General features: G+C 35.4%; 4 protein-coding genes across 5 annotated transcripts; 2 read left to right on the forward strand and 2 right to left on the reverse strand.

Moving 5' to 3' along the window:
- Positions 1-2,405: 2,405 nt before the first annotated feature.
- LOC18612234 (aspartyl protease family protein 2) lies at positions 2,406-4,475 on the forward strand. Its single transcript, XM_018128805.2, has one exon. It carries the CDS (start codon positions 2,553-2,555, stop codon positions 4,245-4,247), a length of 1,695 nt encoding a protein of 564 aa, XP_017984294.2. The 5' UTR covers positions 2,406-2,552; the 3' UTR covers positions 4,248-4,475.
- Positions 4,476-7,094: 2,619 nt separating this feature from the next.
- LOC18612235 (large ribosomal subunit protein eL20) lies at positions 7,095-9,395 on the forward strand. The gene is made up of 4 exons (XM_007048921.3): positions 7,095-7,211; positions 7,333-7,448; positions 7,527-7,590; positions 8,848-9,395. The coding sequence occupies exons 1-4, from the start codon at positions 7,197-7,199 to the stop codon at positions 9,187-9,189; spliced, it is 537 nt and encodes a 178-aa protein (XP_007048983.1). The 5' UTR covers positions 7,095-7,196; the 3' UTR covers positions 9,190-9,395.
- A 1,270-nt stretch (positions 9,396-10,665) lies between these two features.
- LOC18612236 (POLLEN-EXPRESSED TRANSCRIPTION FACTOR 2) lies at positions 10,666-13,058 on the reverse strand. Its single transcript, XM_007048922.3, has one exon. The coding sequence runs from the start codon at positions 12,455-12,457 to the stop codon at positions 10,880-10,882; it is 1,578 nt and encodes a 525-aa protein (XP_007048984.3). The 5' UTR covers positions 12,458-13,058; the 3' UTR covers positions 10,666-10,879.
- Positions 13,059-13,173: 115 nt separating this feature from the next.
- Positions 13,174-24,834, reverse strand: VCL1 (vacuoleless1 (VCL1)). Of its 2 annotated transcripts, XM_007048924.3 has the most exons (15): positions 23,862-24,832; positions 22,749-23,042; positions 22,225-22,364; positions 20,568-20,673; positions 20,392-20,484; positions 18,653-18,742; positions 18,457-18,570; positions 18,275-18,382; positions 17,942-18,015; positions 17,399-17,453; positions 16,281-16,462; positions 15,239-15,368; positions 14,971-15,073; positions 13,752-13,849; positions 13,174-13,571 (listed from the first exon to the last, which is right to left on the reverse strand). In XM_007048924.3, exons 1-15 carry the CDS (start codon positions 24,642-24,644, stop codon positions 13,407-13,409), a joined length of 2,535 nt encoding a protein of 844 aa, XP_007048986.3. In that variant the 5' UTR covers positions 24,645-24,832; the 3' UTR covers positions 13,174-13,406. The 2 variants fall into 2 exon arrangements, with proteins under 2 accessions (XP_007048986.3, XP_088662783.1); XM_088806657.1 differs by lacking the exons at positions 13,174-13,571; positions 13,752-13,849; positions 14,971-15,073 and adding an exon at positions 15,929-16,000 and having other exon boundaries at positions 15,237-15,368; positions 23,862-24,834.
- Between the last annotated feature and the right edge of the window lie 992 nt (positions 24,835-25,826).

Raw genomic sequence — 25,826 nt, forward strand, 5'->3', positions numbered from 1 at the left:
ATGTTAGAAAAAGAAAATTTTTGTATAACAAAAAACTGTATAAGTTATATAGAATGTATTGAGAAAATCTAAATTACATATATATAATTTTATTTATATTCTAGTTCTAAGTAATAGTGTTACACTATAACTCTAATAACATTATTATAGTTTAACCAAATAATAATATTGTATAATAATTTTCCCTAAATAATTTATATAATTATCTTAACAATGTAAAGTGAACAAATAAATAACAAAGCAATAAACCTATATTTTCATTTAAAATTAATTTAATAATTAACACTATTATTTTTTTTCAAGAGAGTAAACGTATTTTCAACCAAATCTCAAAAGATATGTATTTTTAATCGAACTTAAGAAGGGTCTTTATATTCTATCCAAATGGTTTGTTTTAGCTTGTTTTAATGTTTAATTAATTAATAATTAGTGACTCTTTTGGTCACTGTACTAATAGATATGTATATATATTTGTTGGTTAGAAAATGGTCCGACTATTGAATAAATTAATCAAACTTTGTATAAATACAACCTAAAATAAAATGAAAAAGGGCATGGAAAAGAACTTATTAAAAGACGAAAATAAAGGAACGAAAAAGTTTAAACTGTAAAATAAATAAATAAATGAATTCCCATCTTTGAATTCTCCCTATTGCCAAAGGAATAATAGAGTTGCCCATGAGCACGTACCCATTGTCAATTGAAAAATTAAATTGAGAAGAAAAACAAACAAACATAATTTCACATTTCAAATATTTGATTTAACAACAATGATAACTACATAAATTTTTAACTTAAAAATTAATCTTCGAATAAGCATTCTTTTTTTTTTTTTTGTTTTAACCACCAAGCATATTGAGAAGCCAATTTTCCCATGCATGGATTTGATTGCATCTTGCTCTAACTATCTTCATGTTGGTTTTCATATTTTTAAATATATATTTAGGTGACGGTGCGAATTGAGTGGATTAAGTTAAGTTTAAGTGGATTATTTTAAATTAAATTATCTAAAATTCATATCATCATCGCTGCGGATTCCTCTCTTATATGTCATTTCAAATATAAATCTTTTTAAAATTCAGGTCCATGATGCTTTGGGTTTCAATTTAGAGAAGTAATTGAATTTGAGTCAATTCAAGTCATATTTGTCAATTATTTATACTATATTTATTATTTTCTAATCAAATTAAAAGTTCGAAATGAGAAAAGATTAATTTTTTTTTACACAATTTAAATTTTAGGTTATTTCACATTTAAAATTAATCCAAATTTAAATTATTTTGGATTTTGATCATATTAAGTTGAGCTTTCATTAATTTTTTTTTCTGAATTTGGATTGTTGACTTTTTAAAAGTTTTTTGAAAGAGAGTAATGGATTGATGATGTTTAATTTGCCGAACTTGTATATTTATTAAGTTCTAAACAAAAAACCTATATATTTTACATGTAGACAAAAAAAAAATAATTAAACTCCTCGAATAAGATTAGAATGTAATTATATGTTTATTAAATATATCAGCGACTGAAAAAATGGCCTCCTACTTTTTCAACTTGCGAGTAATTTTTTCATCGCCTTTGGAGTCTGGAGATGTGCGTAAAACTGAAGCTCCACGCGGTTTTGTATTCTCCTTTGTTTGTTTAGTCAGAATGAAAAGATTTGCGCTTTAAAAAATAGAGTATACCCATGGCGTAATATCAAACCTTTACCTGAAGAAGAAAAGAAAAAAGAAAACTGTGGTGATGAGAGTTTTACCAAGTAAAAACCCCAAGGCCAAGACCCAAGAGCGAGGAAATATAGAAACGAGTGAGGCATTTGCTTTGACTTGGCCATGGTTGAAATGTTTTGAGAAAGCTGTAAATGTGAACTGGCTTTCGTGAAAGGACAGGTATTTTTAGTAGTTAAAAGCCAAATGAAGTTTAAACTAATGGAGCAGGAAACAGAGAGGAAGAAACCCATCAACGAGAAGACCAGGTAAAATCACATCTTTTTTCTTTCTCTAAAGTATATATTAATTAGTTGGTAATTTTCGGTGCATTTATTTTTTCCATATGAAACCGCGTTTTTGGAAAGTAGACTTTTCCTTTTCTTTTTCTTTTGTTTTGATTCAAAGTCTTTAACACTGATTCTAAGCAGACCACCACCAGCCAAAAAAGCCTCCATTTTTCTTCTTTCCCTGAAGGCTTCTCCCTTTGCCTTTGCCTTCTTATTTGCTTAGGTTTCCATTTCCTCTGCCTTCATTTTTTTTTTTATCCCAGAAATTTTGTTTCTCTTCTCTAAAAAAAGCCTCAACAATTTAAAGTATTTTTTTCTTTCTGGGTTTTGGTTTTCTTGAGTCTTGCCTTTTGTTTCTCATTTGTTTTTCTTTGTTTTGGTGTCCTGTTTCTGGGTTTTTGTGCTTATACTCTTCTTTGTTATTGAATCGGAAGAAAGATTCCTGATTTTCCTCTCACCAGCTAGGCCTTAAATTTTGAGACTTTTTTCAGCTTTTGGGGTCTTGTTTTTCATTTCATGTAGGATTTTCTTTGTGACCAAACAAGAGAAGATCAGTGCAATGTTGGTGAAAGTTTCTCTAAGTCTTCTTCTTCTTCTTCTTTCAATTTCCTCTGGTGCTTTTGAAGCAATTGCTAGAGTGCATCATGATCACATCAAAAATGGAAATTCCAACATCTCCACGCTTACTGGCATCGAACTCCCTGACCACATGAGCTTCAATGCAGTTTCTTCTTCAACAAGCAACAGTGGTTGCAGCCTATCAAAACAGAAGAAAGCAAAACCATCGCAAAAGATAGCTTCCCAAGAAGTAAGTTCTTATCTTGACGATGAGGATGAGGAAGATGAACAACAAAAACCAAAGAAGTCAGTGAAGCTGCACTTGAAGCATAGGCAGATAGATGGGAAGGCTGAGCCTAAAAATTCTGTTTTGGAGTCAACGATGAGGGATTTGACCAGAATTCGCACATTTCGTACAAGGGTCATTGAGAAGAAGAACCAAAATGTCATTTCAAGGCTAAACAATGATAGGAAGCAATCAAAGCAGCATTTGAAGCCTGTGGTTGAAAAAGCAGCAGCGCCAGAACCCTATACAAGTGGGGTTCCTGGCCAGCTTGTGGCAACTTTGGAGTCTGGTGTGAGTCTTGGCTCAGGAGAGTATTTTATTGATGTGTTTGTTGGTACTCCTCCCAAACACTTCTCTTTGATACTTGATACTGGTAGTGACCTTAATTGGATTCAATGTGTTCCTTGTTATGATTGTTTCGAGCAAAATGGGCCTCATTATGATCCTAGGGAGTCAAGTTCCTTTAGGAATATAAGTTGCCACGATCCTAGGTGTCAGTTGGTTTCATCACCTGATCCTCCTCAGCCTTGCAAAGCTGAGAATCAAACGTGTCCTTACTATTATTGGTATGGGGATAGTTCCAATACGACTGGTGATTTTGCAGTTGAGACATTTACTGTCAATCTCACATCGCCTAGTGGGAAATCAGAATTTAGACAGGTGGAGAATGTGATGTTTGGTTGTGGCCATTGGAATAGAGGCCTCTTCCATGGTGCTGCAGGGTTGTTGGGGCTTGGGAGAGGACCTCTCTCGTTTGCCTCTCAGCTGCAATCACTATACGGTCATTCTTTTTCTTATTGTCTTGTTGATCGAAACAGTGATGCCAATGTCAGCAGCAAGTTGATTTTTGGGGAAGACAAAGATCTTCTGAGCCACCCGAACTTGAATTTCACAGCATTGGTTGCTGGCAAGGAAAATTCTGTTGATACATTTTACTATGTCCAGATAAAATCAGTCATTGTTGGAGGAGAGGTGTTGAATATACCAGAGGAGACATGGCAGCTGTCAGCTGATGGTGCTGGTGGTACAATCATTGATTCGGGTACTACTCTAAGTTATTTTGCAGACCCTACTTATCAGATTATTAAGGACGCATTTGTGAAGAAAACAAAAGGATATCCAGTTTTGAAAGATTTTCCAGTCTTGGATCCTTGTTACAATGTGTCTGGAGTTGAAAATGTGGAGCTGCCTGATTTTGGGATTCAGTTTGTTGATGGAGCCGTATGGAATTTCCCAGTTGAGAACTACTTCATCTGGCTTGAAGAGGATGTTGTTTGTTTGGCAATTTTGGGGACTCCACGATCAGCCCTTTCAATTATTGGAAACTATCAGCAGCAGAATTTCCATATCTTGTATGACACAAAGAAGTCTAGACTGGGATATGCACCAATGAAGTGTGCAGATGTTTGAAATCTTGTTTAGAGTTAAGGTGGTAGGATAGAAACTGCAAACATGGAGTTTCTGGAGGGGGATATTCTTTTTAGTTTTCCTTTCAAAAATAGAGGTAACATACGAAAACTTAGATTCATTATATTTCTTTTTGTAAGGTTCAGATGATAAAATTGACTACAGGTCAGTTACACATAAATGTACAATGCATTCTTGAATTGTTGTATAATCAAAGCAGTTACTGGTAAATGCCTTCATACGTTAGATTTCACTACCTTGAATGCAGGAATATTATCATACAATTGTTCTATGGAATCTCTACTTGCCTGCAAGTGCTTTACTGTAACTGGTTTTGGACTCGCTGTCTGGGACTTGTGTCTTCTTCTGATTGCTCCAACTTTCTCTAGTATAAATATATAATTTCAGCTCCTTCTAGGTTGTAATTTATTCTTACAAGGAATGGTAGAATGTTATTTTGCTTAATTTCCCAATATTTTCTATATTGTTGATACGGATAAAGAACGGGTCAACTGTTAGGGGTGTGTAACTGTATTACAGTCATATTATTTAAGACTGGTCAACTGTTAGGTGTGCGCCATACTTTCTTTATTCCTATCTCATTTCATTTCCCCTTTTCTCTGTATCATTTTTGTTTTTTTTGGGTGGTGGGGGCATCACCATCAGAGCAATTCGCTGTTCCTGCTGACCTCCTAACACCCAGAAACTTTAATGTTTTTTGGACTCATTTGTTGTGATGCTAATTTTGTTTGCTCCATTAACTAAGCCCAATTCAAGTTAGAACTTTCAGACATGTGGTCGGATTACCTTGTGTATGAATGGTGAGATAGTCTTATCATGTCTGCTGTTCAACTTTTTGAAAAAAACATGTTGCTGCTTGTCATGGTGTTCATGGGAGAAGCTATTCTCTTGTACTTTGCATGGATTACTTGAAATGCTGGGAACCTTACCTTCTAAATTTCCTTTCAAAAGTTGTTCCAGTTCACAACCAAAGCTGCTTTATGCTAGTCAAGGGCTATACTTTTGGCTTTACATTTTACAAACTTTGCGGCTCCAAAAACGATGTTCATGGTCCATCTCTTCATTCTTTGGATGTGAGATAAGGACTCCCAGCTCCCAGCTTGATTAAGAAAAATGATTGCACTAATCTCAAATTTGACTCTATTAGACTCAATTATGGATTGAATAAGATGTAGCACGGAATCAACTACTCATTGAATTATTTGCATACTATGTCATACTAATAAATTGTGAAAAAAAAATAAAATAAAACTCTTATTAGATTCATGAGTCATTTAAACTAACCATTAAAATATTCAAACATGGCTGCACTGATTGGAGGGTATTATCAAAGTCTTCATAATATTCCCCTAGTCACTCTGATCTGAGTTTGAATGGTTCATGATTTACTTGCACTTCTAATATGAAAGAGTTGGATGCTTTAATTTATGATTGGAATATCTAGTGACATGGTCCAAATTTAAACAGTAATCTTTTTATGACTCAATCTGATTAATTCACATTTGTTAACGAGACATCTTAATGATTAAAATTTGAAAAATTCATATTCGAATCGTGATCCATAAAACGAAAATAACGTTGAATCTGTGCAATCCAAAGGTAGATGTTGAAGCTGTGGAATGTGGTTTTGAGAAAAGCACGAGGTGTGGTTGGAGGCAGAGAGAATGTGTAATTGTAAATGATGTGATCAAGAGAGAATTCAACAAAGACAGTTTTCAAAGCGTGGATGGCGAGCGCTTACTTGCAATCGTCATCCCATCAAAACCAATAGCCGCATTAGGTATCCATCCATCCACCCATCCAATCCCATCCTGGTCAAGGGATGGATGCTTAAGCAGATTCCATATTTCCACCCAAGATTGGACTATCTTCTATCTCCACGCATATTGAAAATTAAGTCATTACGTATGATTTAGGAACTTTCTAAGAATAGCCCCCCCCCTTCTGTCTTTTGGGTGTGTGTGTGGATTTTTAACTGCTGGATATTTCCCCCTAATACAAACCTCCTACAACTTGCCTATTGTCTTAAATCACTTGTTACATCATGTTGATGCTAGAAGCAAATGTTTATGAATAATTTTTCAAGTAACATATCATTACAAACCCAACCCTTAACACTTAATAGTTCCACCACTCTTATCACACGTAACAACACAAATATCTAAAATTTCAGTAATATGTATGCAATATTCCAGTAATTTAGATTACTAAAATCACATATGAAGTTACTGAAAATGTATCTAAATGGTTATTAAAAATTTTAGTAGTTTATATATATATATATATATATACATAAATCTTAGTATTTTGAGAGTAACATTTTGAATGCATTAGGGCAACACGAGGAGTACGCTTTTAAAATTATCCAAAAAACAAAAAACCCAAACAAAACATGAAAAGAAAAACAAGAAAAAACAGTGGAATCTTTTGGGCTTAACAATCTTTTAGGGTTTTTAATATCTAAGGGTTGGGCCTTACCAGATAATTTGAGCCCAAGAAGATTTGTGACTTAGGCAAATTAAATAATTAATATTATTTTTTGAAAACCAATTCTTCGCATTATTCTTTTTTCCTTTTTTATTTATAAAAAGAATGGGAGCCTTTTGATATTGCTATTTGACCTGCATTTGATTAATCACTACATTTTCTTGGAAGCATGAACCCAAAAATAAAATAAAATAAATTGCAATGCCAAACTGGGCTGAGAGAGTTGGCACTAGGCATGTATTTTTGGGCTTTCTATCACAAAAAACAAGCAACTGAAGGGAGTGTGAGCTTGGGTCATCCTGAGGCCCATGTAAGCCCACCCTAGTTTACAAGAACGAAAGTAGGGTTTTTAATCCGACCGCTGCCATGGAGAAGCAGAGGGAGAAACCATAGGCAAGTAAGCAGCGAGCGGCAGCTTCTCTTCTTCTCTTCAGTGCTCCAAAAATGGTTTCCTTCAGGGTGAGTTAACAGTCAATTTTCATATTATTTTGTGTCTTTTTGGTGATGAAATGGTGTTGGGATTTTGGGTTCTGATTTTCTTTTCCTTTTTCTTATATTAAAAAAAAAAAAACAAAAACAGTATCACCAGTACCAGGTAGTGGGGAGAGGTCTCCCAACAGAAGCAGATGAGCACCCCAAGATTTACCGTATGAAGCTTTGGGCCACTAACGAAGTCCGTGCCAAATCCAAGTTTTGGTCTGTAAACTAAATTTTACATATTCTATTTGGCTTTTTTGTTGGTTTGTTTCTTGATGTCTTTGTCTTTTACTTTAGGTATTTCTTGAGGAAGCTGAAGAAAGTGAAGAAAAGCAATGGACAAGTTTTGGCTATCAATGAGGTATTAACCCTTTCCTGCCCTTTACATCTCTTTTGAAATTATGAACCCCACAATAGCTTATATTTATTGCAATGCATTTCAATATGTAGGCTACGTTACTCTTATCTTATGTTTATTGTGTTCAATAAACTTTTCCTACTGTATTTAGAAGTCTGGATAAATGATCCAAATTTTCAGCTAAATGCTTGACTTATATTGTTCATTCATAATTTGAAGTTAAGAGTGACTTGCAGTTAGGTGTTGAACACAGTTTTAATCACATTACTGTAAGTTAAGAGGTTATCTCATGCATATATTTTAGGAGGAAAAACACCTTAAAAGCCTTTCCCCCATGTGTTCATTATTTTATTTTAAAAAAGAAAGAGATCTTGGACTTCTTTAGGCATTACGTTCCTTTCCAATTTGGTTGCTTTCTTTGCCATATACTGGATGTAGAGTTGCCAGTGCTGAAAGAAGTAGGTCTATCTTATATCTTTGGGTTTAGTTCAGCCAAGTCTCTCTTCCTATGAGGGAATGATTTCCATATGGTTGGAGTTAGACCTTTTGAGCTGCTTGAGTTAGTTTGTGTGCTTTATTTGGTGTGGCATTTTGGACAAGGAATTGTGTTTTAAAGAAATCTGCCATGTTCTGCTCTGACTTGAAGTTCGAATCATTTTAAGCTCAAAATTCTCCAGGCCAGTTAAATTTGGTTTGATTTAAAAGAAGCTTTGTGCTAAATGATTAATTTCATTTCTAAATGTTGGTGCTAGTTAATTATTCATCTGAGCCTGGTTTCTTGGGACATTTGATGGGCCAGAGTAAATTACCAGTGCTAGTGAAGGTAAAACTTTTTGTTAGATTGTGAGGAAAGAAAACATTCTCAAACTCTTTTGTGTTTGGGAGTTTGGACCTATTGGGAGGCAGGAGAGAGCTAAGTAGAGGAGACAACATGCACTCATATTTACCCATGTACACAGTGGATAATAAAAGTAAGAAAATAATTATTTATACCCTAATTTACCTTCAAACCTTGTTCCAATGCACTTGTGCTTTAGTAGCAGTGCAGTTGTGTTCTATTTGTACTGACATTGGTTGTTGTAAAGGTGGCTGCTGTATCTAGTTTGTTGCTGGGTATAAACTTGATTGGGGAGTTTTTACGTTAGTATTTTATTTTCCCCTGTTGGTGAAATAGGTTTGTGCTGTACTGCTATAGTTCTAATTACATCTAGTAATGAACAGAAATCAATATTTTCTCATGATGTATACATGTGATCTCAGATATTTGAGAAAAACCCAACCAAAATCAAGAACTATGGTATTTGGCTGCGATATCAAAGTCGGACTGGGTATCACAATATGTACAAGGAGTACCGAGATACAACTCTCAATGGTGCCGTAGAGCAGATGTACAATGAGATGGCATCTCGTCACAGGGTGAGGTTTCCATGCATTCAAATTATCAAGACAGCTACCATCCCAGCAAAACTTTGCAAGAGGGACAGCACCAAGCAGTTCCACAACTCCAAAATCAAATTCCCACTCGTGTTCAAGAAGGTTAGGCCACCTACCAGGAAGCTTAAGACAACTTACAAGGCATCAAGACCCAACTTGTTTATGTAGTTGTCTTCATAGTTAGTTGTGGGTAGGCTAAGCCTTCTAGGCTGATTACTTCCCTTCTTAGATTGAGAGGACAGATCAATTTTTGAGCATTTTACGTTCACTTTCTATCCCTTCTTGTTTTGAAGATTTTGTGGTTTGATAAGTTTACTTTTAATTTGATGAATATGGTCAATTACAATTTATAATATTTGCTATGGTTATTAAAATTGGAGAGTGTGCAGTTTGTGTTAATACTCCGTACTAGCTAAGAAATGATATTTAATATTATAGTTACAGTTTCACCTCCTTAAATCATATTTGAAGTGTGTCTGCAACTTTGTATGGTTCTGGTAAAGATCTTCAATGGACGTAGGAGTCGACAAATTTGTTAACCACTTGGTTGCTATTTCCCTTTAGTTGCCGTCCCTTAATGCCCTGCATGGTGCAACTGGTATTTGATAAGTTGCCTCGTAAAGCATCTGCATCTGAAGTTTCCAAGTTCTAGGACCTAAACCAAAGTTCATTTTCTGAACGAGTTCACATTGGCTGATTATTTTTAAAGCATTCAACGAGCAATCCACAGGCTCAAGGGCCATTGCATTTTGTTTCATGATAAGAAGGGTGAGGGAGGAAAACATTTTTAAAAGGCCCTTTTAAGTCATTTGATTCATGAATATATGGTAACAATACCTTGGGGTAAAGAGAAAAATCTCAAACATATTCTTCACCACCAATAGTTTCTCCTAAAAGATTTGGAGACTGAATGGGTGCAAACATGTGCAGGCAAAAGCAATGCTACTACCAGTTCTACATTGAGCATTGATACTTCCTTCATAGCCATATTCGTGACAGTTTCAACTTTCAAGTATAAATATTTAAGTCAAAAAGTGAAAAGCACCAAACTTTGTCTGGTCACTGAAATGTTGGCAACGAAACAATCTGTAATGGCAAATCTCAATCTTTAGTAAACTGAGAGAATACAAATGCAAATACAGCAGCAACTCTTGTCAAAACACACGGTATGTTTTGACACATTATTTGACCACAAAGCAGAACATAGCTGGAGGAATCTAGAAAATTATGGTCACTTTATTCACCATGTACAGACTCTTGTAAAAGATTAATTTTAGGATGTTAACAACCAATGAACCCGGTTCTAGTGGGAAGATGGCCAACGCCGGGTTGGAACAAAAGTCCTTATCTAAGCTTATTAACAACTGAAACAGGGTTCAAAGTCAACTAGTATTTTACCAAATAGCATCAAAATTTCCCATCCTTCTGCCTACAGAACAGTGTATAAAACATAGCTATTGGAATAAGATGGTATGCAATCAGAAGAACAAAAATGCACAAGTTAAACGCGAAAACACAATAAAAAATCTAAATACCAAAATTTCTTATATTAGAGATAGAATCTAGAAACAAGTTACGGAAGAATAATAAAAATGAAAATAAGAGATTCAATTTCTTCTTTGGTATAAGTGTTTAAACACAAGATATGCTCCAAAATCTGATTTTGTCATTATAAGGATTTACAAAAGAGAGAGAGAGAGACTTCAAAATTCCCTTTCTCTGTTTGTCATCAATAGTATCAAAAAGTTTTCTATTGCTGTCAAAGCTCAAACAAAAAATTGGACAAAACGCTCTATAGAAAAATTCAGTCAGTCAAGGATGCAAGTTACTCAAAAACATGCTTCTGCACTGAAAGCTCTCACTTCATCCCAGAGTTGAAGACATGCAAACCCAGCAACGCTTTATAATGCCCTTTCTCAATATCTTCCTCTTTCACCTGATGCAGGAGGAGGGTTTCAATAACAAAATCTTCCCAATCAATTTCACTGGCTTGTCTTCTCTTTCTCTTTTTCCCAGCACAAACAACTTCTGAAGAGCAAAAATTGCCACTACCATCTGAACCAGAATTGGATGGATCAATGATCTTATTGATCCGCACCTTAGCAGCATTTATCTTTTTCCTTCTCCTCTCATTTGCCTTGCAACCAGCAATAAAAGATGGTGGCATCGCATCCAAACCTATTTCTTTCTCCAGAATTTGCTTAAGAAGAAGCTTTTTACTTAATTCCGATTTTCCACTCCACCAATCCTTACATGCATGAAGTTCAAGCCCTCTACTTTTTCTCCCATGAACCTTTCCACTTTGTCCTTCCAACCTATCATCATCAACTTCGTTCAAAAAATTTGTATAAATCATGGACAAGCATTCATGTGAAAGCTTAAGGTTACCTATATTATTGTCATTATATATCCTAGGAAACTCACTTCTATCCCTTCCGTCAAAATATTGGGAATCACCTTCAATATAATCCTTGTCATCCCCATATTCAGCAACTTTTCGCAAACACTCACTAACCACATCATCCAAATCAAAATTCTCAACCCTTTCCACTGCTCCAGGTTCTTCCATGGACTTCATCTCCATATATCGAATCACAAATGGTGCATACTTGACCACATTTTTCACTGTCACATCTTTCCCCCATGGCAATACTTGTGCAACCTTGACAAGTGCCTCCAAAAGCTCCTTATATCTCAACTTACAAGTAGCCACCGTGGCATGAACCTCCTTCGCTACATCCTCAATCTTCAAACCCTCCACCCCATTCAACTCTGCCACAAACGCCATCACCGCCGCCACTATGGGCAGTGGTCTCCTCCCTGTGGTCAAAAACCACTTGACTGAACAGTTGACCAAAAAAATCCCTTGTTTCCTCATCCTCTCTTTCTTCTCCCCATCCACATTTGCCAACCTCATCGAATTATTCAACTCTCTTTCAAACAAACCCGCGATACTAACCTCAGGCAAAGTCAAATTCAAAAATTTAACCACACGAGCAATCATCCTACCTAATTCATAAACATCACAACCAACAACCTCCGCGACCTCCGCAGCGGGCAAAAACCTATTATCTCTCCTCATAACAACATAACAAGAAGCACCGATTAAAACATTAAACCAATCACCTCCACCGAATTGCCCTTCAGTAATCTCATTGATCATAGAAGTAACGTCGGATTCGGAATAAGACATGTTAAGATTTAAGGTGTATTCGTGGATTAAGGTTTTGGCTTGAAAGATTTTCTTGTCTTTGTAACTGAAGAGAGAACCGGTACCTGCGTAGCCGATGTGGATGTTGGTGCCTTGGGGACCGTTGATGCCGCCGATTTGGGCGTCGTAGTTGTCGAAATCGAGGACGGTGTAGCATTCGGAGCAGACGAGGTTGCCGGTCACGTCATCGCGGAAGGTCGAACGGCTTCCACATTTGCAAGACATTCCGGTTTTGGGCTTTCCAAGGATGGTGTTTGGATGCTGGGAAAAACTGTGTCGAAAATTGCAACATATACTCTACGGATTCAAAAGGGATTTTGGAAAGCTTTTAAGGGTTTTTTCGTCTAACTCTGAACTTTAATATTTTATTTGGATATGTTTTTGACATTTTAACGCGAAGAATCGGTCACCGACCGAAAGAGGGATGGGAGGGCAATGGGCAGAGCAGGCAAGAGGGATTTAAACTATTTCTTAAAAGTTAAAATTCCCCTTTTAAAGGAAAGCTCCTGTCCTGCTGGAATCAACAAGATGAAAACTCTCTCTCTCTCTCTCTCTCTACTTCATGTCCCTTCCTATGCAGCTTAGACGAGTAGAAATAATATAAGCTAAACACGGAGATCTGCTCCCGAACAAGGATGAAACCTATAAAACAAGCTGCTGGACTTTATCTGCATTTTCCCCTTTAAGCTCGCGACAGTCAAATCTCAATTGCTTGCTTGTCTACTGAATTTTCTGATGTTCATAACCATTCAGCTCTTAAACTATAATTTTTCCTTTCATGGCCTAAATTTCTATCTTCTTTCAATCTGAATCTGCATAGCCTGATTTTAATCTTCTCATCGTATTCATAATGAATGAACTGAGGAAGGCCAGAGCTAGGCCAGCAGCTTGTTGAGCAATTTATTGTAATCTTTGATAGCTTAATGGAAGTCCACCAACAATTCTGTAAATTGAAGCAATCTCATTGGAAAAATGATACTTACAAAGGAAACTCATTGTCCTATACGCTCAATCTGCAATCACTAATTCTTTTATAAACATCCGCACAACCACTTGCTTTTTCTTTGGATAAATAAGGACAGGAATATATACACACAACATAGCTGAAACTTCAAAAATAACAATGGCATTAACAAAGGATAAAACCACCAATAATAAGATAAGGGATACACGACTAGGAAACGCCTTGGAAAGACAATCGATCCCGAAGAGTATCAAAAAGTGATGAAGCTGCTGCATTCTGTGCAAATGTCAATTTCAATCTTCCCAGCAATTCACCATCTTTGGCTTGGGAAGCAGCATCAGCAGCTTCTTTGGCCATGCCAATCCGAGCATAAGCCTGTCATAACCATACACAGATCTTGAGGCAAAGGAATAAAAGAAAAAACTTATTACATCTATTCTAACGAGAAAAGCTATCAATTGCATCTACTAGATTAGCAATCACACAGAAAAGTAGATACTACATGCCCATGAAAGCCGGAGAAATCAAACACAAATATTGGACATAAATTGTTACCTCAGCCCTTTCTCGAGGATCAGCAAGCTTGGGGATATATTTTAGAGCTTCACCTTTCTCATCAGCATCAACGCATGCCTCAACAAATGGCCTATAACCTATTTGATGCACAGAAAATAGATAAAAAAAAAAAAAAAACTGTAAACAAACTAACATGCCTCGTAATTACAAAGAAAGTGAAGAACAAAACACTCATTGTAGTGAAAATGGTATTTAATTGATGTATTCATCGAAAAAAACCCAAAACCAGTACCTTTACTATTTTATCCCTCCCCTTCTCCCCACTCTCTTTCACCCTTTAACTTCCAAATTCAATGCAAACTATGTTAATGCTAGTTGCAATTCCATTACATAACAAGGGAAATTCACACAAAAACAACAACAAAAATCAGACTAGAACACCCTCTTCAGTCCCCACCCACACTCCGTTCCTCTTCCCCGTTTACCAATAAATGGAAAGAAAAAAGGTGCCAAATGAAACAGCAATATGATCCTTTGATGAGATCTACCAATCAAATTTGCATATTTAAGGCAGGATCGATATAAACATACATGCTCTTTTAAAACCAAAATTAATGGACCAACCTAAGACAATACAAATACTAACATTTTTTCATGTATGTATGAACTGATAGACAAAAATATTTTAGGCTAATAGGCTGATTAAACTAAACCTTTTACATTTGTGCAATGAAAACCCCATAATTTTATTGTGTCCCTAGAAATCCCTCAACATGGGTCAATTAAAAAAATAATGATTTAAAATATTTATTCCAAAATCAAGATAATTAAAACCTAAATAACCTTTCAAACAGCATTGACCTTAATTAAACCTCCTTTAGAAACGACTAATTGAACTCCATCTTTCTAAAAGATCAGTAGGTTATAATTTAAATGTAAACAAATATCTTTACTTTTTCCATTTTCTTTATTTTTTTTCTTTGCCTATAATTCTTCTTTTATTCCATCTAGTGCCACAATAAGGATATAAAAATTGGACGGGATGGAAAACCTGCATTACGAAAACCCATCCCATATCACTTCATCTTATGATGTTAATTTACAATACATGCCTTCACAATATCAGGTAACCGCTGGCAAACAAAGCAATAATTATATCTTTCATAATAGTAGGCAGTGGAGTTCACTTGCAGACAATGCATGATTATGTCTTATCTATCTAGCTCTCCAAAATTGAACAAGAATGTTCATAGCTTACCAATTGGTGGTCTCTTCTCCTTTGAAAACTTCTCAAGAGCATCCCAATCTCTAATTGTAGCCAAAGCAAAAACTTTAAGCCAATACCACCTCTTCTCAGAAACCTGAGACAAGTAAGCAATAAAACAACAAATATGATTCCATGGATAGTAAGGGCAATTTAAATGAAAGATGCGTAAACTGTCAAAGAAGCTATATAATGAATGCCATATCTTGTGCCAAAAAGAGAAACTTCTTAGCAAGAGAGAATATAGGGGCAGTTTAAGAACCTTGAATTCAGTCTTCACTTTCATTGCAGCCCGATGATTCCCCAGAACAATACATGTTCGAATAGTATCACTGATACTTGAATCGACAAATATGGCCTGCTTTGTACTTACTTCTAATTCGTGTTGTATTCTGTATAATTTGGAAGTGTTCGGAAAAGTAGATAAATTGGTATATTAGTAGGCAACTCATTTTATAAGAAAGGAAAGAAAGAAAACTAAATATTGGCTGATGATGACTGAAAACCAGGATGGACACACTGAGAAGCTATAATACTCCAATCATGAGTATGGATCATGAGACAAAATTTCCTGTTACACTATATTTAAATCTTGCTATATGAAGGAGCATGAGGAACTCCAATCCCTAGCTTCTTTTAGCCTCCTATATTTTCCCCATTCAATACTGGAGGGAGGCTATAGTCAGTGCTATTATAGATAATGAATACATCTAATAAACATTTCTGAGTATTTTGCATTTCAACCAAATAAAGAATGTGGTTTCTTTAGAATCTTCAAGATTTCTAAAATTAAGCCTTCTCTATTTCCTGCCTTACAAACAAATACACAAATTACAGTCCCGACCTAAAATAACCTAGGAACGGCAACGTACCTGGTAATTTTGAGGTACTTGTACCTGAACTCAATTATAATATCTGAACCCAATTAACAATAACCTATTAAAACACAAACCCGTTTATTTAGTTAAAAATGATGTGAGCACCTGCTACAAAACAATTGAGAAGAACACACCCATCAAATGGACTACAAAACAAGGCAACAAACAATCTGAAGTTTAATATCATATTAACCAACATAAAACCAAATTAGCAAACAAGTAGAGATGCCCACATGAATAGAACTTAGCACTCCCCCTAAGGGTTGGCTTTAGACATCAATATTATTATGTAGTTTTATGCCTCACATCAATTGCGTTTGGCATTTGCAGTTATTTCTACCTAGATTTTACCTCTCCAATTGCAACTTAGTTTGAGGTTTGATGCCTTAACAAACACAAAACACTAAAGTAATTAATATCCCTCACCTCAACAACTTTGCATGCTCTTCAGCAGCCTTGGACTCAAAGGTGTGTTCCTTGGTTTCTGAGAAAAGATGCTGGGCCTTTTCAATTAGTTTTATCCGTGGACCATGGAGTGGAGATCCTTTGGTTGCCATTGGATTTTTTCCCAGTTCCCATGATTCCTTCCACAAAAGAAATGCAACTTCCTACAAATCAAACAAACTGCACGTTAAACATTCATCACATAATCAAATATGGAAGTCACTTAGTAGGTCCTTGATGCATATTTAAGCTTTGACCAGCAGAAGCTTAAAGGTAAAATACTCAACTTAGAATAGGATGAAGGATTGAATGAGCAAGAAAGAGAGAGGGATCTGTCCTTTTCTTTTCCTGGTCAGTTCCCAATTTACCATAACCCTTTATCTTTTCCCTTCTCTGTACTGTTCTAGTTGCAAGACAGGCATAGGACATCTTCATTGCTTAGTGTTAGATATTCAATTATTCATGCAACATAGAACATGAACATTTCACACACTGCAAAAGAAGGCACCTGGTATCATGCCTAAAATTTTATACCTACTTATCTCCATTGACTAATTTCCAGAAGGTGCCTCCCACAACCCATTACCTTGGAAAACTAAGATTGTAGGGTTGTTATCGAATATCAATAAACATCTTTGATCCCATAAGGAGAGCGTAAACCACTAAACATCTTTGATCCATGGAAGGGTTAGCTGACAAACTGTAGTGATTTCTATGATCCAGCCATAGCTGAAAATTTAAAAGTCATAAAACTGATAACTGATGCAAATAATCTGCAAGGGTCTTTAACAATCAGTAAGCGTTGTATATTATATCATCTGAAAAGATTTAACATACTCAACAGTCTTATGATCAGAATACCAATCAATTCTGAGATTTCAATGATCTCATATCTGAATACCATTAGGATATCAGATATCATACAAAAGCAAACTAATAATTTCCTTTTTGGCAGTTGAATCGTTTCTAATGAACAACAATAAGAACAGCAAGAATAGTAATAATAATAATGGTAAAAATACCAATAACACCAACAAAAAATTCTAAGAATAATTTAATAGTAGTAAGAGCAACAAAAGCACCCAAGCACTGAAACTTACTTGAAGTTGTCCAGTAGAAAGGAAGAAATCTTTCAAAAATTCATGCTTATAGCACCTGAAACACAAAATATCATGAATAATCAATACAAACATTGACACATGTAGTGTAAAAAATTGAAAATACAAAATCCTTGAGGATAAAAGCTTCATTTCCACCATTTATCAAATAAATGACCAGAAACAACTCAACACAACCACAACGAATGCAAACACCTATTCTAAAGGCAAAAGTAAAAATCAAGGTACAAAGCATACTTCCTAAAATAATATATTTATCACTTTATAATTTTATGATTACTCAATACTATTCACTACCTAATATCAATGTATCACAACCACCTAAGAGCGCACCATGTCTTGCACCTTATATTAGCTCTTCAGCCTCTAAGAGACTTTTAACATATCATGTTACCTGGACCACGTTTACATGTAGCCTTCAATAATTTTAATTTCCATAGTTATTTGCAAGGTCATGCTTACAAAAGATTAAAAATATGATATTGAAGAAAAAAAGTAATAATATTCCTTTAATTGTGAACCTACCGTGCATAAGATATAAATAAATCACGTGGCAGGGGTCTGGCCTGAATCATTCCAAAGAATTCCAAAGGTGGCCTCTGCATGAACAGAAGAATGGAATCAGTTCAAGAAACTTTATTGGCACTTCCATTTCAAGTATCAGCAGGCAGCCAATGACAGGTATTATTAACAAGACATTCAATGAGAAAAATCAAACTTTAAGGCAACCTTTCAAATAGATGGTGAAACCCTACCAATTAAGCCCACCTCTCCATCCTTCACACATATTAGTTCCATTTTATGGTTTGTGCGATAAAACAAATGTAAACAAAGCTTCTTGTTCTGTCAAAGCAATACCTTCTGCCAGATATGAAAGAGAACAAGATAAACCAGGTCAGTGTCACCACTTTCCGTTGCCTTCATTAAAGCAGTATCTTCCTCTCCTATGCTTAACAAAAGTGGCACCTAAAAAGGAAAGATCATGATCAATATACACAATATCGTAAGATTCCAACAAATATAATGATCAGGAATTTAACCTGTTTAGAGGAACGTGGTTCATGCTCCACAAGCATAGCAGCTAACTTTCGCCGGCCATTCTTATCTGCATGAGCAGCAACTGCTGCATATGATATGCCTCTGCATAACCTTAGCTGAAACTCAAAAAGCATATATATTTAGATAATGTATTTACATAAAATCAAATGCAGAAATATACCAAAAATCTTGGGCTACCTTATCAAGTAGAATTTCTAGGAGAGTGGCATCTGGAATTGCTAATGAAGCTGTTATCTTTGAGCATGCCCAATGCATTATCACCACCTCCTACATGAAGCCAATCAGTAGAAGATGAACGCTTAATAAAATGCAGCAATAAAATCAAGACAAGAAAATATAATATTTAATGAAGGAGCATAACCCTATGTTGCAATCCAAATGCTAGTAGTGCAGATTATGGACAAATATGTAACTTAGACTCCCGAATATTCACAAATTGTCATTTCCAGGATACCGATTAGATCACATTTTAAAGCAGGTAAAAATAAAGCAAAACAAAGCAAACTAATTGGTGCAGTTATGTGAGGCAGAAACTGACATTGATCTAAGTCCATAGATTTCACATGGCATGATTATCAAGAATCTCAATCACCACTAAAGTTTCAACAACATGTCATGCAGGTGCAAAATATTGCTGCTAAAGAGGATATATGAAGCTTTTCTAACACAAAAATTCCAACTAAATGTCATGTTTCCAACTTAGCATGTCTTGTCCTTCTAGCTCCCCCCAAAGCCAGAATACACAAGTCCACTTCCCTCCATGTTTGGAGTTTCCAGCTCTACTCTAAAAGCCATCATCATTCAGCAATGTGATCTATGTTACATTGTGACCAGCTGCTCACCAGGAATACAATCCCCAGTGATGCCGTATCTCCACAAGGCAATATTAACTCATGGTATCAAGCAATCTTACTGCAATTTGGCAGAGGAAGAAAAGAGGGCATAGGGGGAAGGAGGGGCAAAAGAAAAGGAAAAAGATGGGAAAAGTGAGGGGGGAGGGGTAGAAAGAGCAGAAAGAACTGTTGATGTTCAAAATTCTGTTACATTTTTTTTGAACACTTGTCAGAATTTTATTATAAACATATAAAAAGCTAGAAACTCCCATGGTCAATAAGTATGGAAAGCCCATTACAAAGAAATCAGCCATTAGAAAAAGCATCAGAAAGAACTGGACTCAATCAGCCCAATTTATTACAGTAAAATAAAGCTATTGGTCTATTCCTTGTAATATTCTATTTACCAAAGCCTAGGAAGAGGAATAGAATACCTGTTTCCAATTCTCATTATTTCCACAAACAAAAACAACGAGGAGCAATACTCATTTCCATTCCAATAGAATAGTTTAATCCATTTCCACCATTTCTTTTCTACAAACCAAATGAACTAAAATATCTTGTGCTCTGCTAAGCATTTGCCTCCATCACTTTTGCATATTTTATACTAGAATTTTTATTCAAGTGACACAATACTGTTCAGATTCAAACTGTCATTTCTCCAACATGTTTCTACAATTTTTCCCAAGAAAAGACCTGCTGCACATGCCCCAAGTGTTCCGTTTGATATTCAAAAAGGGTGAGAAGGGGGGAAAGCAACAATAAAGTGATTTCATCAAGAAAACCGAAATGAAAGAAATATCAAGCCACATTTTTTACACGATACAAGAGTAAAATTAGAAAACTCAGCACAAACACAAGACTTGGACCCAGTAGTCAATACTAATATGCATGGGCATTGCACTCTGTAAATTTATTCAAGTGCAACTGAATTCCCATCAAACAAATGAAGTTTGGGTGCAGTGTTGAGGTTTAATTTTTCATTACTTTTGTTATAGGACATGCAAAGTTGTGAAAATTTAATATGGGACATAAACCTAAAATAACATTGACATATTGAGAAATAAGTACATTGGAACCTACTTGATTCATTCCAAGATACTCTGATATCCGCAGTGCAAGAAGGTGACGATGAGCATTAATCAAACGAGCAATCAGCACAGATGGTGTAAGCAACTGAGAGAAGCACATTAATCAGTCCGGGAAAGGTAATTTCAGCATCAAAAAATTGAAATGGCAAATCATTAAGCCTTTAAGACCTTATATTGATTAATACTGAGAGGGATGCCAATCTCAGTATCACGCACAGCATTTAAGACCCGCAAAGTTTTACACATCTCTTGAATACGGTCACGTTGAAAATTGCTGCCAAAGCCAACTGGATATCATTATCAACAGCATAAATCAGAAGAAAAAAAATCCTCATGCTTAAAGAAAATAGCTAATACTACAAATAAAATCCAGTAGAAGGCAGCTAGCAAATTATCACACTGATAATTAGAAAAACATCCATTACAGCTGAAGAGCAAGCATGAGTATGGGAAAAGAGGAAATTGCAGCAGTGCATATAAAAACTTCAAATCTCAACTATAGATGTAGTAGATTTTGCCAGGTTCTTAATAACTGTTTTGATTTTTTTCGCAAATCCAACCATACAAGGTGTAGTTGGCTCACCACATGCCTTCTGAAATTTGGAAGGACATTGCAGAAATGGCATGGTTAAAGAGGTATGTGGACAATTTTAGAGCTTTCCTAACCAGACTAAGAATAAAAATGCAAGGCCAATAGGTTGATGGTCTTTCAAATAAAAAATTCCAAATTATAATAAAATCAGAAGAGCACTTTTTCTGACAGGTGTTGTTCAATAAAAACATAAGTTGTTTTAAAATACAGACTTAAATTGAGCAAGTTTCAATCTCTTTTGATTACAGATATAAACCACTAAAGTGATGATCTTAAATGAAAGAGAAAGAAAAGATTAAGACTCTCAGCAAAGAGAACCTTCTCATTGCTGAATGCAGAACACATCCACCAGAAACGATTTTTGGAACTTGTTTTCATAGATCATATTATATTTCGTACAGTTCAATACTCCTAACTATGTTTCTATCATCTGTCATACTACCTATTTTAAATTTTATGTGCAATTTGAAAGTTACAAAGATAGGTTGGAATAGGTATTCAAAATTCAACATTTGCAGTTCCCAAACAATTTAATTAAGTTCAGTTTTTCACTATTAGACACATAATGTGTAGATTTGTTGATGTGAATTCAATCTTAAGAGCATTGAAAACTAATAATAATTCAGAATTCAAATATTAAATGCTAAAATTTACTTTTATAATACAGCACATAAGTACAAAAGACAATTGGTGTTTTATAGGTAAATTTTGCATTTTCATAGGTTGCAATTCAAGAATCAAAAGTATTACTTGCAAATTTATGTCAACGTATCATATTTGGATATATAATGAACAAAAAAGAGTGAACTGAGTAGTTGCAAACAGGTTGAAAACCTTGATCAGAATTCTGTACTAGTACAAAATTATGTAACCAGGGTTTCAGTTTCATCTGCTTCTAGATTCATCTAATCTGAACCTCCTTTCTCTGCATTTATAGATAGAGTAGTTACACTTTGCAGAAAAAGTTGATTCCTAAAAGTATTTTTCCGATACATATCCCAGCACTTCAACAACAGCCTATGTCATTCCATTTAAAAGCACTAGATCCCAGATTTTATACAACTGACCGAAACTTACATCTAGAGATTAGATTCGAAAAAGGTGACAACCATCTAGTTTAGTGCCAAACATACAAGCAATGAAACTCAAATCAAATTTCAAAATGTTTTTCGTTTTCCAAAAAAGCAGCTTGTTCGAGCATCAAATGCCACACTAAAAGGAATTACGACTGACCTGCAAAAGGCCTGTCCATAGCTTGCAGCTCTTAATAGAGTTCTTTGACGTGAAACATCAAATTCATGACCAGCAGCATCAATGCAGGCTTCAACAGCCTCAGGCAAGGATGAGCGTATCAATCTCAAATTTTCATCTGCCTGGTAACAAATAGTTTACCAAAACATCTTTAAGAAATCACACCCACAACAAGAAAAAGAATCATGCCATCTCAACAAAAAACTCATTTATTTATCATTTCTTCACTGTCCTGTGGTTATTTTAGAGGAGAATGAAAGGGGAAAAAGATACCATGAATATTAGGATACTAAGGATAAGAAGTCCACAAAAAAAAAAAAAAAAATATGAAGTGTGCTTATGCACTTATAGACTTTATCAAATTAATAAGCAATATTCAAACATAAACCAAGCAGCAAAACAACTAACTCCATCTTTGCAGCAAAAGATATCAGAGAAATTGACAAAATTTACCATAACGAACTTGAAATCAACTATTTCTCTATGTAAAAGAAAGCATTGGCTACCTTGGCACTTCGCCTGTCAAAATGATCCAAGGCATCATACAGCAACGCAGCAGGTGATGTGCTTCCAATTTTGAAGATAGATACAGTGGAATCTGGAACCCGTTGCAGAGATTCCATACTTGTATTTGATAAAATTCTCACTCCGTCACACTCTGGGATCAATACCAGCGGCTCATCATAAAAGTAATGCACTGGATCTCCCCGAGGGCCCACCATCAATAATGGTGTATCATCCCAATAAAGAAGTACACTATCCAATCCACACCAAGCTAGCTGCTCTGGAGGAAGAGCTGACTATTTATGCAAAAGTAATTTATAACACAGTCAAACATTTACCGACAGAGATCAAAATTCTAAACAAATGAAATAGTCAGTAGCATTCAGACACCCCAACAGAATTAGAATGAATTCACCATATTTTCATCAAGGCTGTTGAAGTTTTCACACAGCAATTACAAAAGCATCTCGATTAATATTGTCATCATTCTCCACATATCAAAATATGAATTTCATTAGCCAACTGCTTTTGTTCTTGCTTTTCATCTCTTTAAAAGTTGATTTAAAGAAAAAGCAATTAGCAGAAAGCAAGCAATTAATTGAAAATGAACAAATGACTAAAGCGTAATATCAAATTCTAACAAAATTGTTCCATACAAAAATAAAATCATATATTTTATTCTCCAAAAAGAAGAGTATCTTTACTTTTTAAGTCAGTCAAAAAATATTGTCTACTTTTCTATCCAACATATTTTTTTTTTTTTTACTTCTGGAGAGAAAACATAGAAGAAGCAAGTAGGCAAAGTAACAACAAATGAGTACCTAACCAAATAAAATTAATCAATAGCATTTAGACGGCCCTATAGAATTATAATGAATTCACAAACATTTTTTATCAAGGCTATCCAAGTTTTCTGCAACAAAAACAAAACCATCTTGAACATTACTATTTTCATCATTTCAATATATCAAAAATATATTTCATCAAAACTATTAATTTCCACTTAATTGCATATTAATAAATTCATTTTCACAAATAAAATAATAAACATGCATTCATATAATAACCAAATTAATCAATTAATAAAAAAAAGGAAAGGAAAATATCCAACTAACCTCACAATTATACTCCAACAAAACTCCCTTAAAATTAATATCCGTAACTAAAATCCGCCCATCATGCGTGAAAATGGCCAAATATTTGCCATCCCAAGAAACAACCGTTTTTTGAACCGGACCCTGAACCGCTTCCCCTTCCACTCTCTGTACTCCATCTTCATCCACAATCAAAATCCCGTCCCCAACCCCAACCAACACCTCCACGTTCCCAGAAACAGTATATTTCGGCTCGATAACCGCCATGCAATTCGGCAAATCCTCCGCCCCCGTCTCCGCCAGCTGGCACGGACTCATCACCTTAAAATCTGGGATGCCAAACAACAACCCGCCTTCCGTCAAGCAAACGACGCCGTTGCCCCAGAACATACATTCCACCACGTTCTGCTCGAAACACTCTTTTCCAAGCGAAACGTTGGGTTCGATCAGCTCGGCGTGGACGTTGTAGCGGTAGACGGTGCCGTCTTGGACGATGCAGATTAGGGTTTGGTCTTCGGTCCACGACATGCCGATCAGGCGTCCGCCGGGGTGTTTCCATACGGTTTCGGAGATGAGAGCGCCGGAGGAAGTGAAGATGCGGAGTTTGCGGAGGGCCGATTCGGAATAGAGTTGGACGATCTTGGAATCGTCGCGGATCACGGCAATTGGACCGCCGAAGGGCGCGCAGGCGACTTTGTTGCGGGATAAATCCATGTGTTTCCATCTCATTGGGTAGAGTTCGGGTTTACGGTAGTAGCGGTTGTAGAGTAGCTGCCATTCTGCAGCAACGGAAACGTTGGCCATTTTTTTTTTGGTTCTTTCTTTTCAGGGATTTTCTTTTTTGTGAATTGAGAAAGATTTAAGAGGTGGAAAAGTGAAAATGGAAAGAGAAAGTTGAGAGAATTATTGGACAGAGAGAAGGCATGATGTGAGATGTGCAGTGCCGAGTCGAGACTTGAGCAACTGGAACAGAAACAAAGTTGTATCTTTGCGAAACGAAGAGCAGCTTCCCATATAGACTTGTTGACGACCAAATCAAGCCCAGCATTGGAAATTGGAGTCTTTCTTATGGGTTTAGAAGCCCAAAGCTTCTTTTTAACTCCTATAAGAGAATTGGACGCCATATGATCCTAAACACTTGGGCTTTGCTTCTTGGGCTAAGAAGCCTCACCATAAGAACAGACCATTTTAGTTAGACTTTGGCAAAGGACTGGAAAATCTAACTCCCGCCGCTCTCAGCTCGTTCATATAATCGCAGGGGTGAGTAAAACTTGATTAAAATGGAATTAATCGAAATTTTTGTTAAAATGATTTGATTAGTTTGGTTAATTCAGTTTAAGAGGTTTATCTAAAATGATTAAATCAGTTCGGTTTGACTATGAAAATTTATTTGCAATTAAGGAACAAACTTTTAATTATGTTTAATTAATCAAAATTTCAAGATGCTCTTCCTATAAATAAAATTAACCCTTAACTACAAGTAACTATAGTACTATATTATATTTATCTTGTAATTCGAATATTTGATAAATATTTTTTGCTTAAGTAATTGAAAATAATTTTAAAAAGTTATAGCTTTAGTGTTTATTTAGTCTAGCTTTATTTTCAATGTATGTATCACTTAAAAGCAGAAACTGAGTTAAATAGTATCTTGAAAAGCTCTTAAAAAAATTAACTTTCTTTAAAGAACAAAATCTAAAAAAAAAAATTATATTAACTCCAAAGATGAACTTTCTCTTTTTTTTTCTTTTAAAAACATATCAACTTTTTAAAAAAATTTTTCTTTTTGTTTAAAAAATATCCTCATCTATTAAAGATAATGCAACATTATCCTTTCAAAAAATATCCCCACTCTCAATCCATCTCCTCTCCTCTCTCTTTTTATGCAAATCATTCTTCTCCAACGCAAATTGTGATCTCCCTCCGTTTACCTTTCTCTTTGTAAAGAATATTAAAAAAAAAAATCAGACAAGCTTTTTTTGGTTA

Source organism: Theobroma cacao, chromosome 1, assembly GCF_053813885.1.
Source record: "Theobroma cacao isolate CCN51 chromosome 1, ASM5381388v1, whole genome shotgun sequence".
Classification (NCBI taxonomy): domain Eukaryota; kingdom Viridiplantae; phylum Streptophyta; class Magnoliopsida; order Malvales; family Malvaceae; genus Theobroma; species Theobroma cacao.

Coding starts and splice junctions, on each gene's coding strand:
- LOC18612234 (XM_018128805.2), top strand. CDS start 2,553: ATGTTGGTGAAAGTTTCTCTAAGTCTTCTTCTTCTTCTTCTTTCAATT.
- LOC18612235 (XM_007048921.3), top strand. Junction 7,449..7,526: donor CGTGCCAAATCCAAGTTTTG/GTCTGTAAACTA, acceptor CTTTTACTTTAG/GTATTTCTTGAGGAAGCTGA. Junction 7,591..8,847: donor AAGTTTTGGCTATCAATGAG/GTATTAACCCTT, acceptor ATGTGATCTCAG/ATATTTGAGAAAAACCCAAC.
- LOC18612236 (XM_007048922.3), bottom strand. CDS start 12,457: ATGTCTTGCAAATGTGGAAGCCGTTCGACCTTCCGCGATGACGTGACC.
- VCL1 (XM_007048924.3), bottom strand. CDS start 24,644: ATGGCCAACGTTTCCGTTGCTGCAGAATGGCAGCTACTCTACAACCGC. Junction 20,485..20,567: donor TCAGTATTAATCAATATAAG/GTCTTAAAGGCT, acceptor TGCTTCTCTCAG/TTGCTTACACCATCTGTGCT. Junction 15,074..15,238: donor AAGTGAAGACTGAATTCAAG/GTTCTTAAACTG, acceptor TACTTGTCTCAG/GTTTCTGAGAAGAGGTGGTA.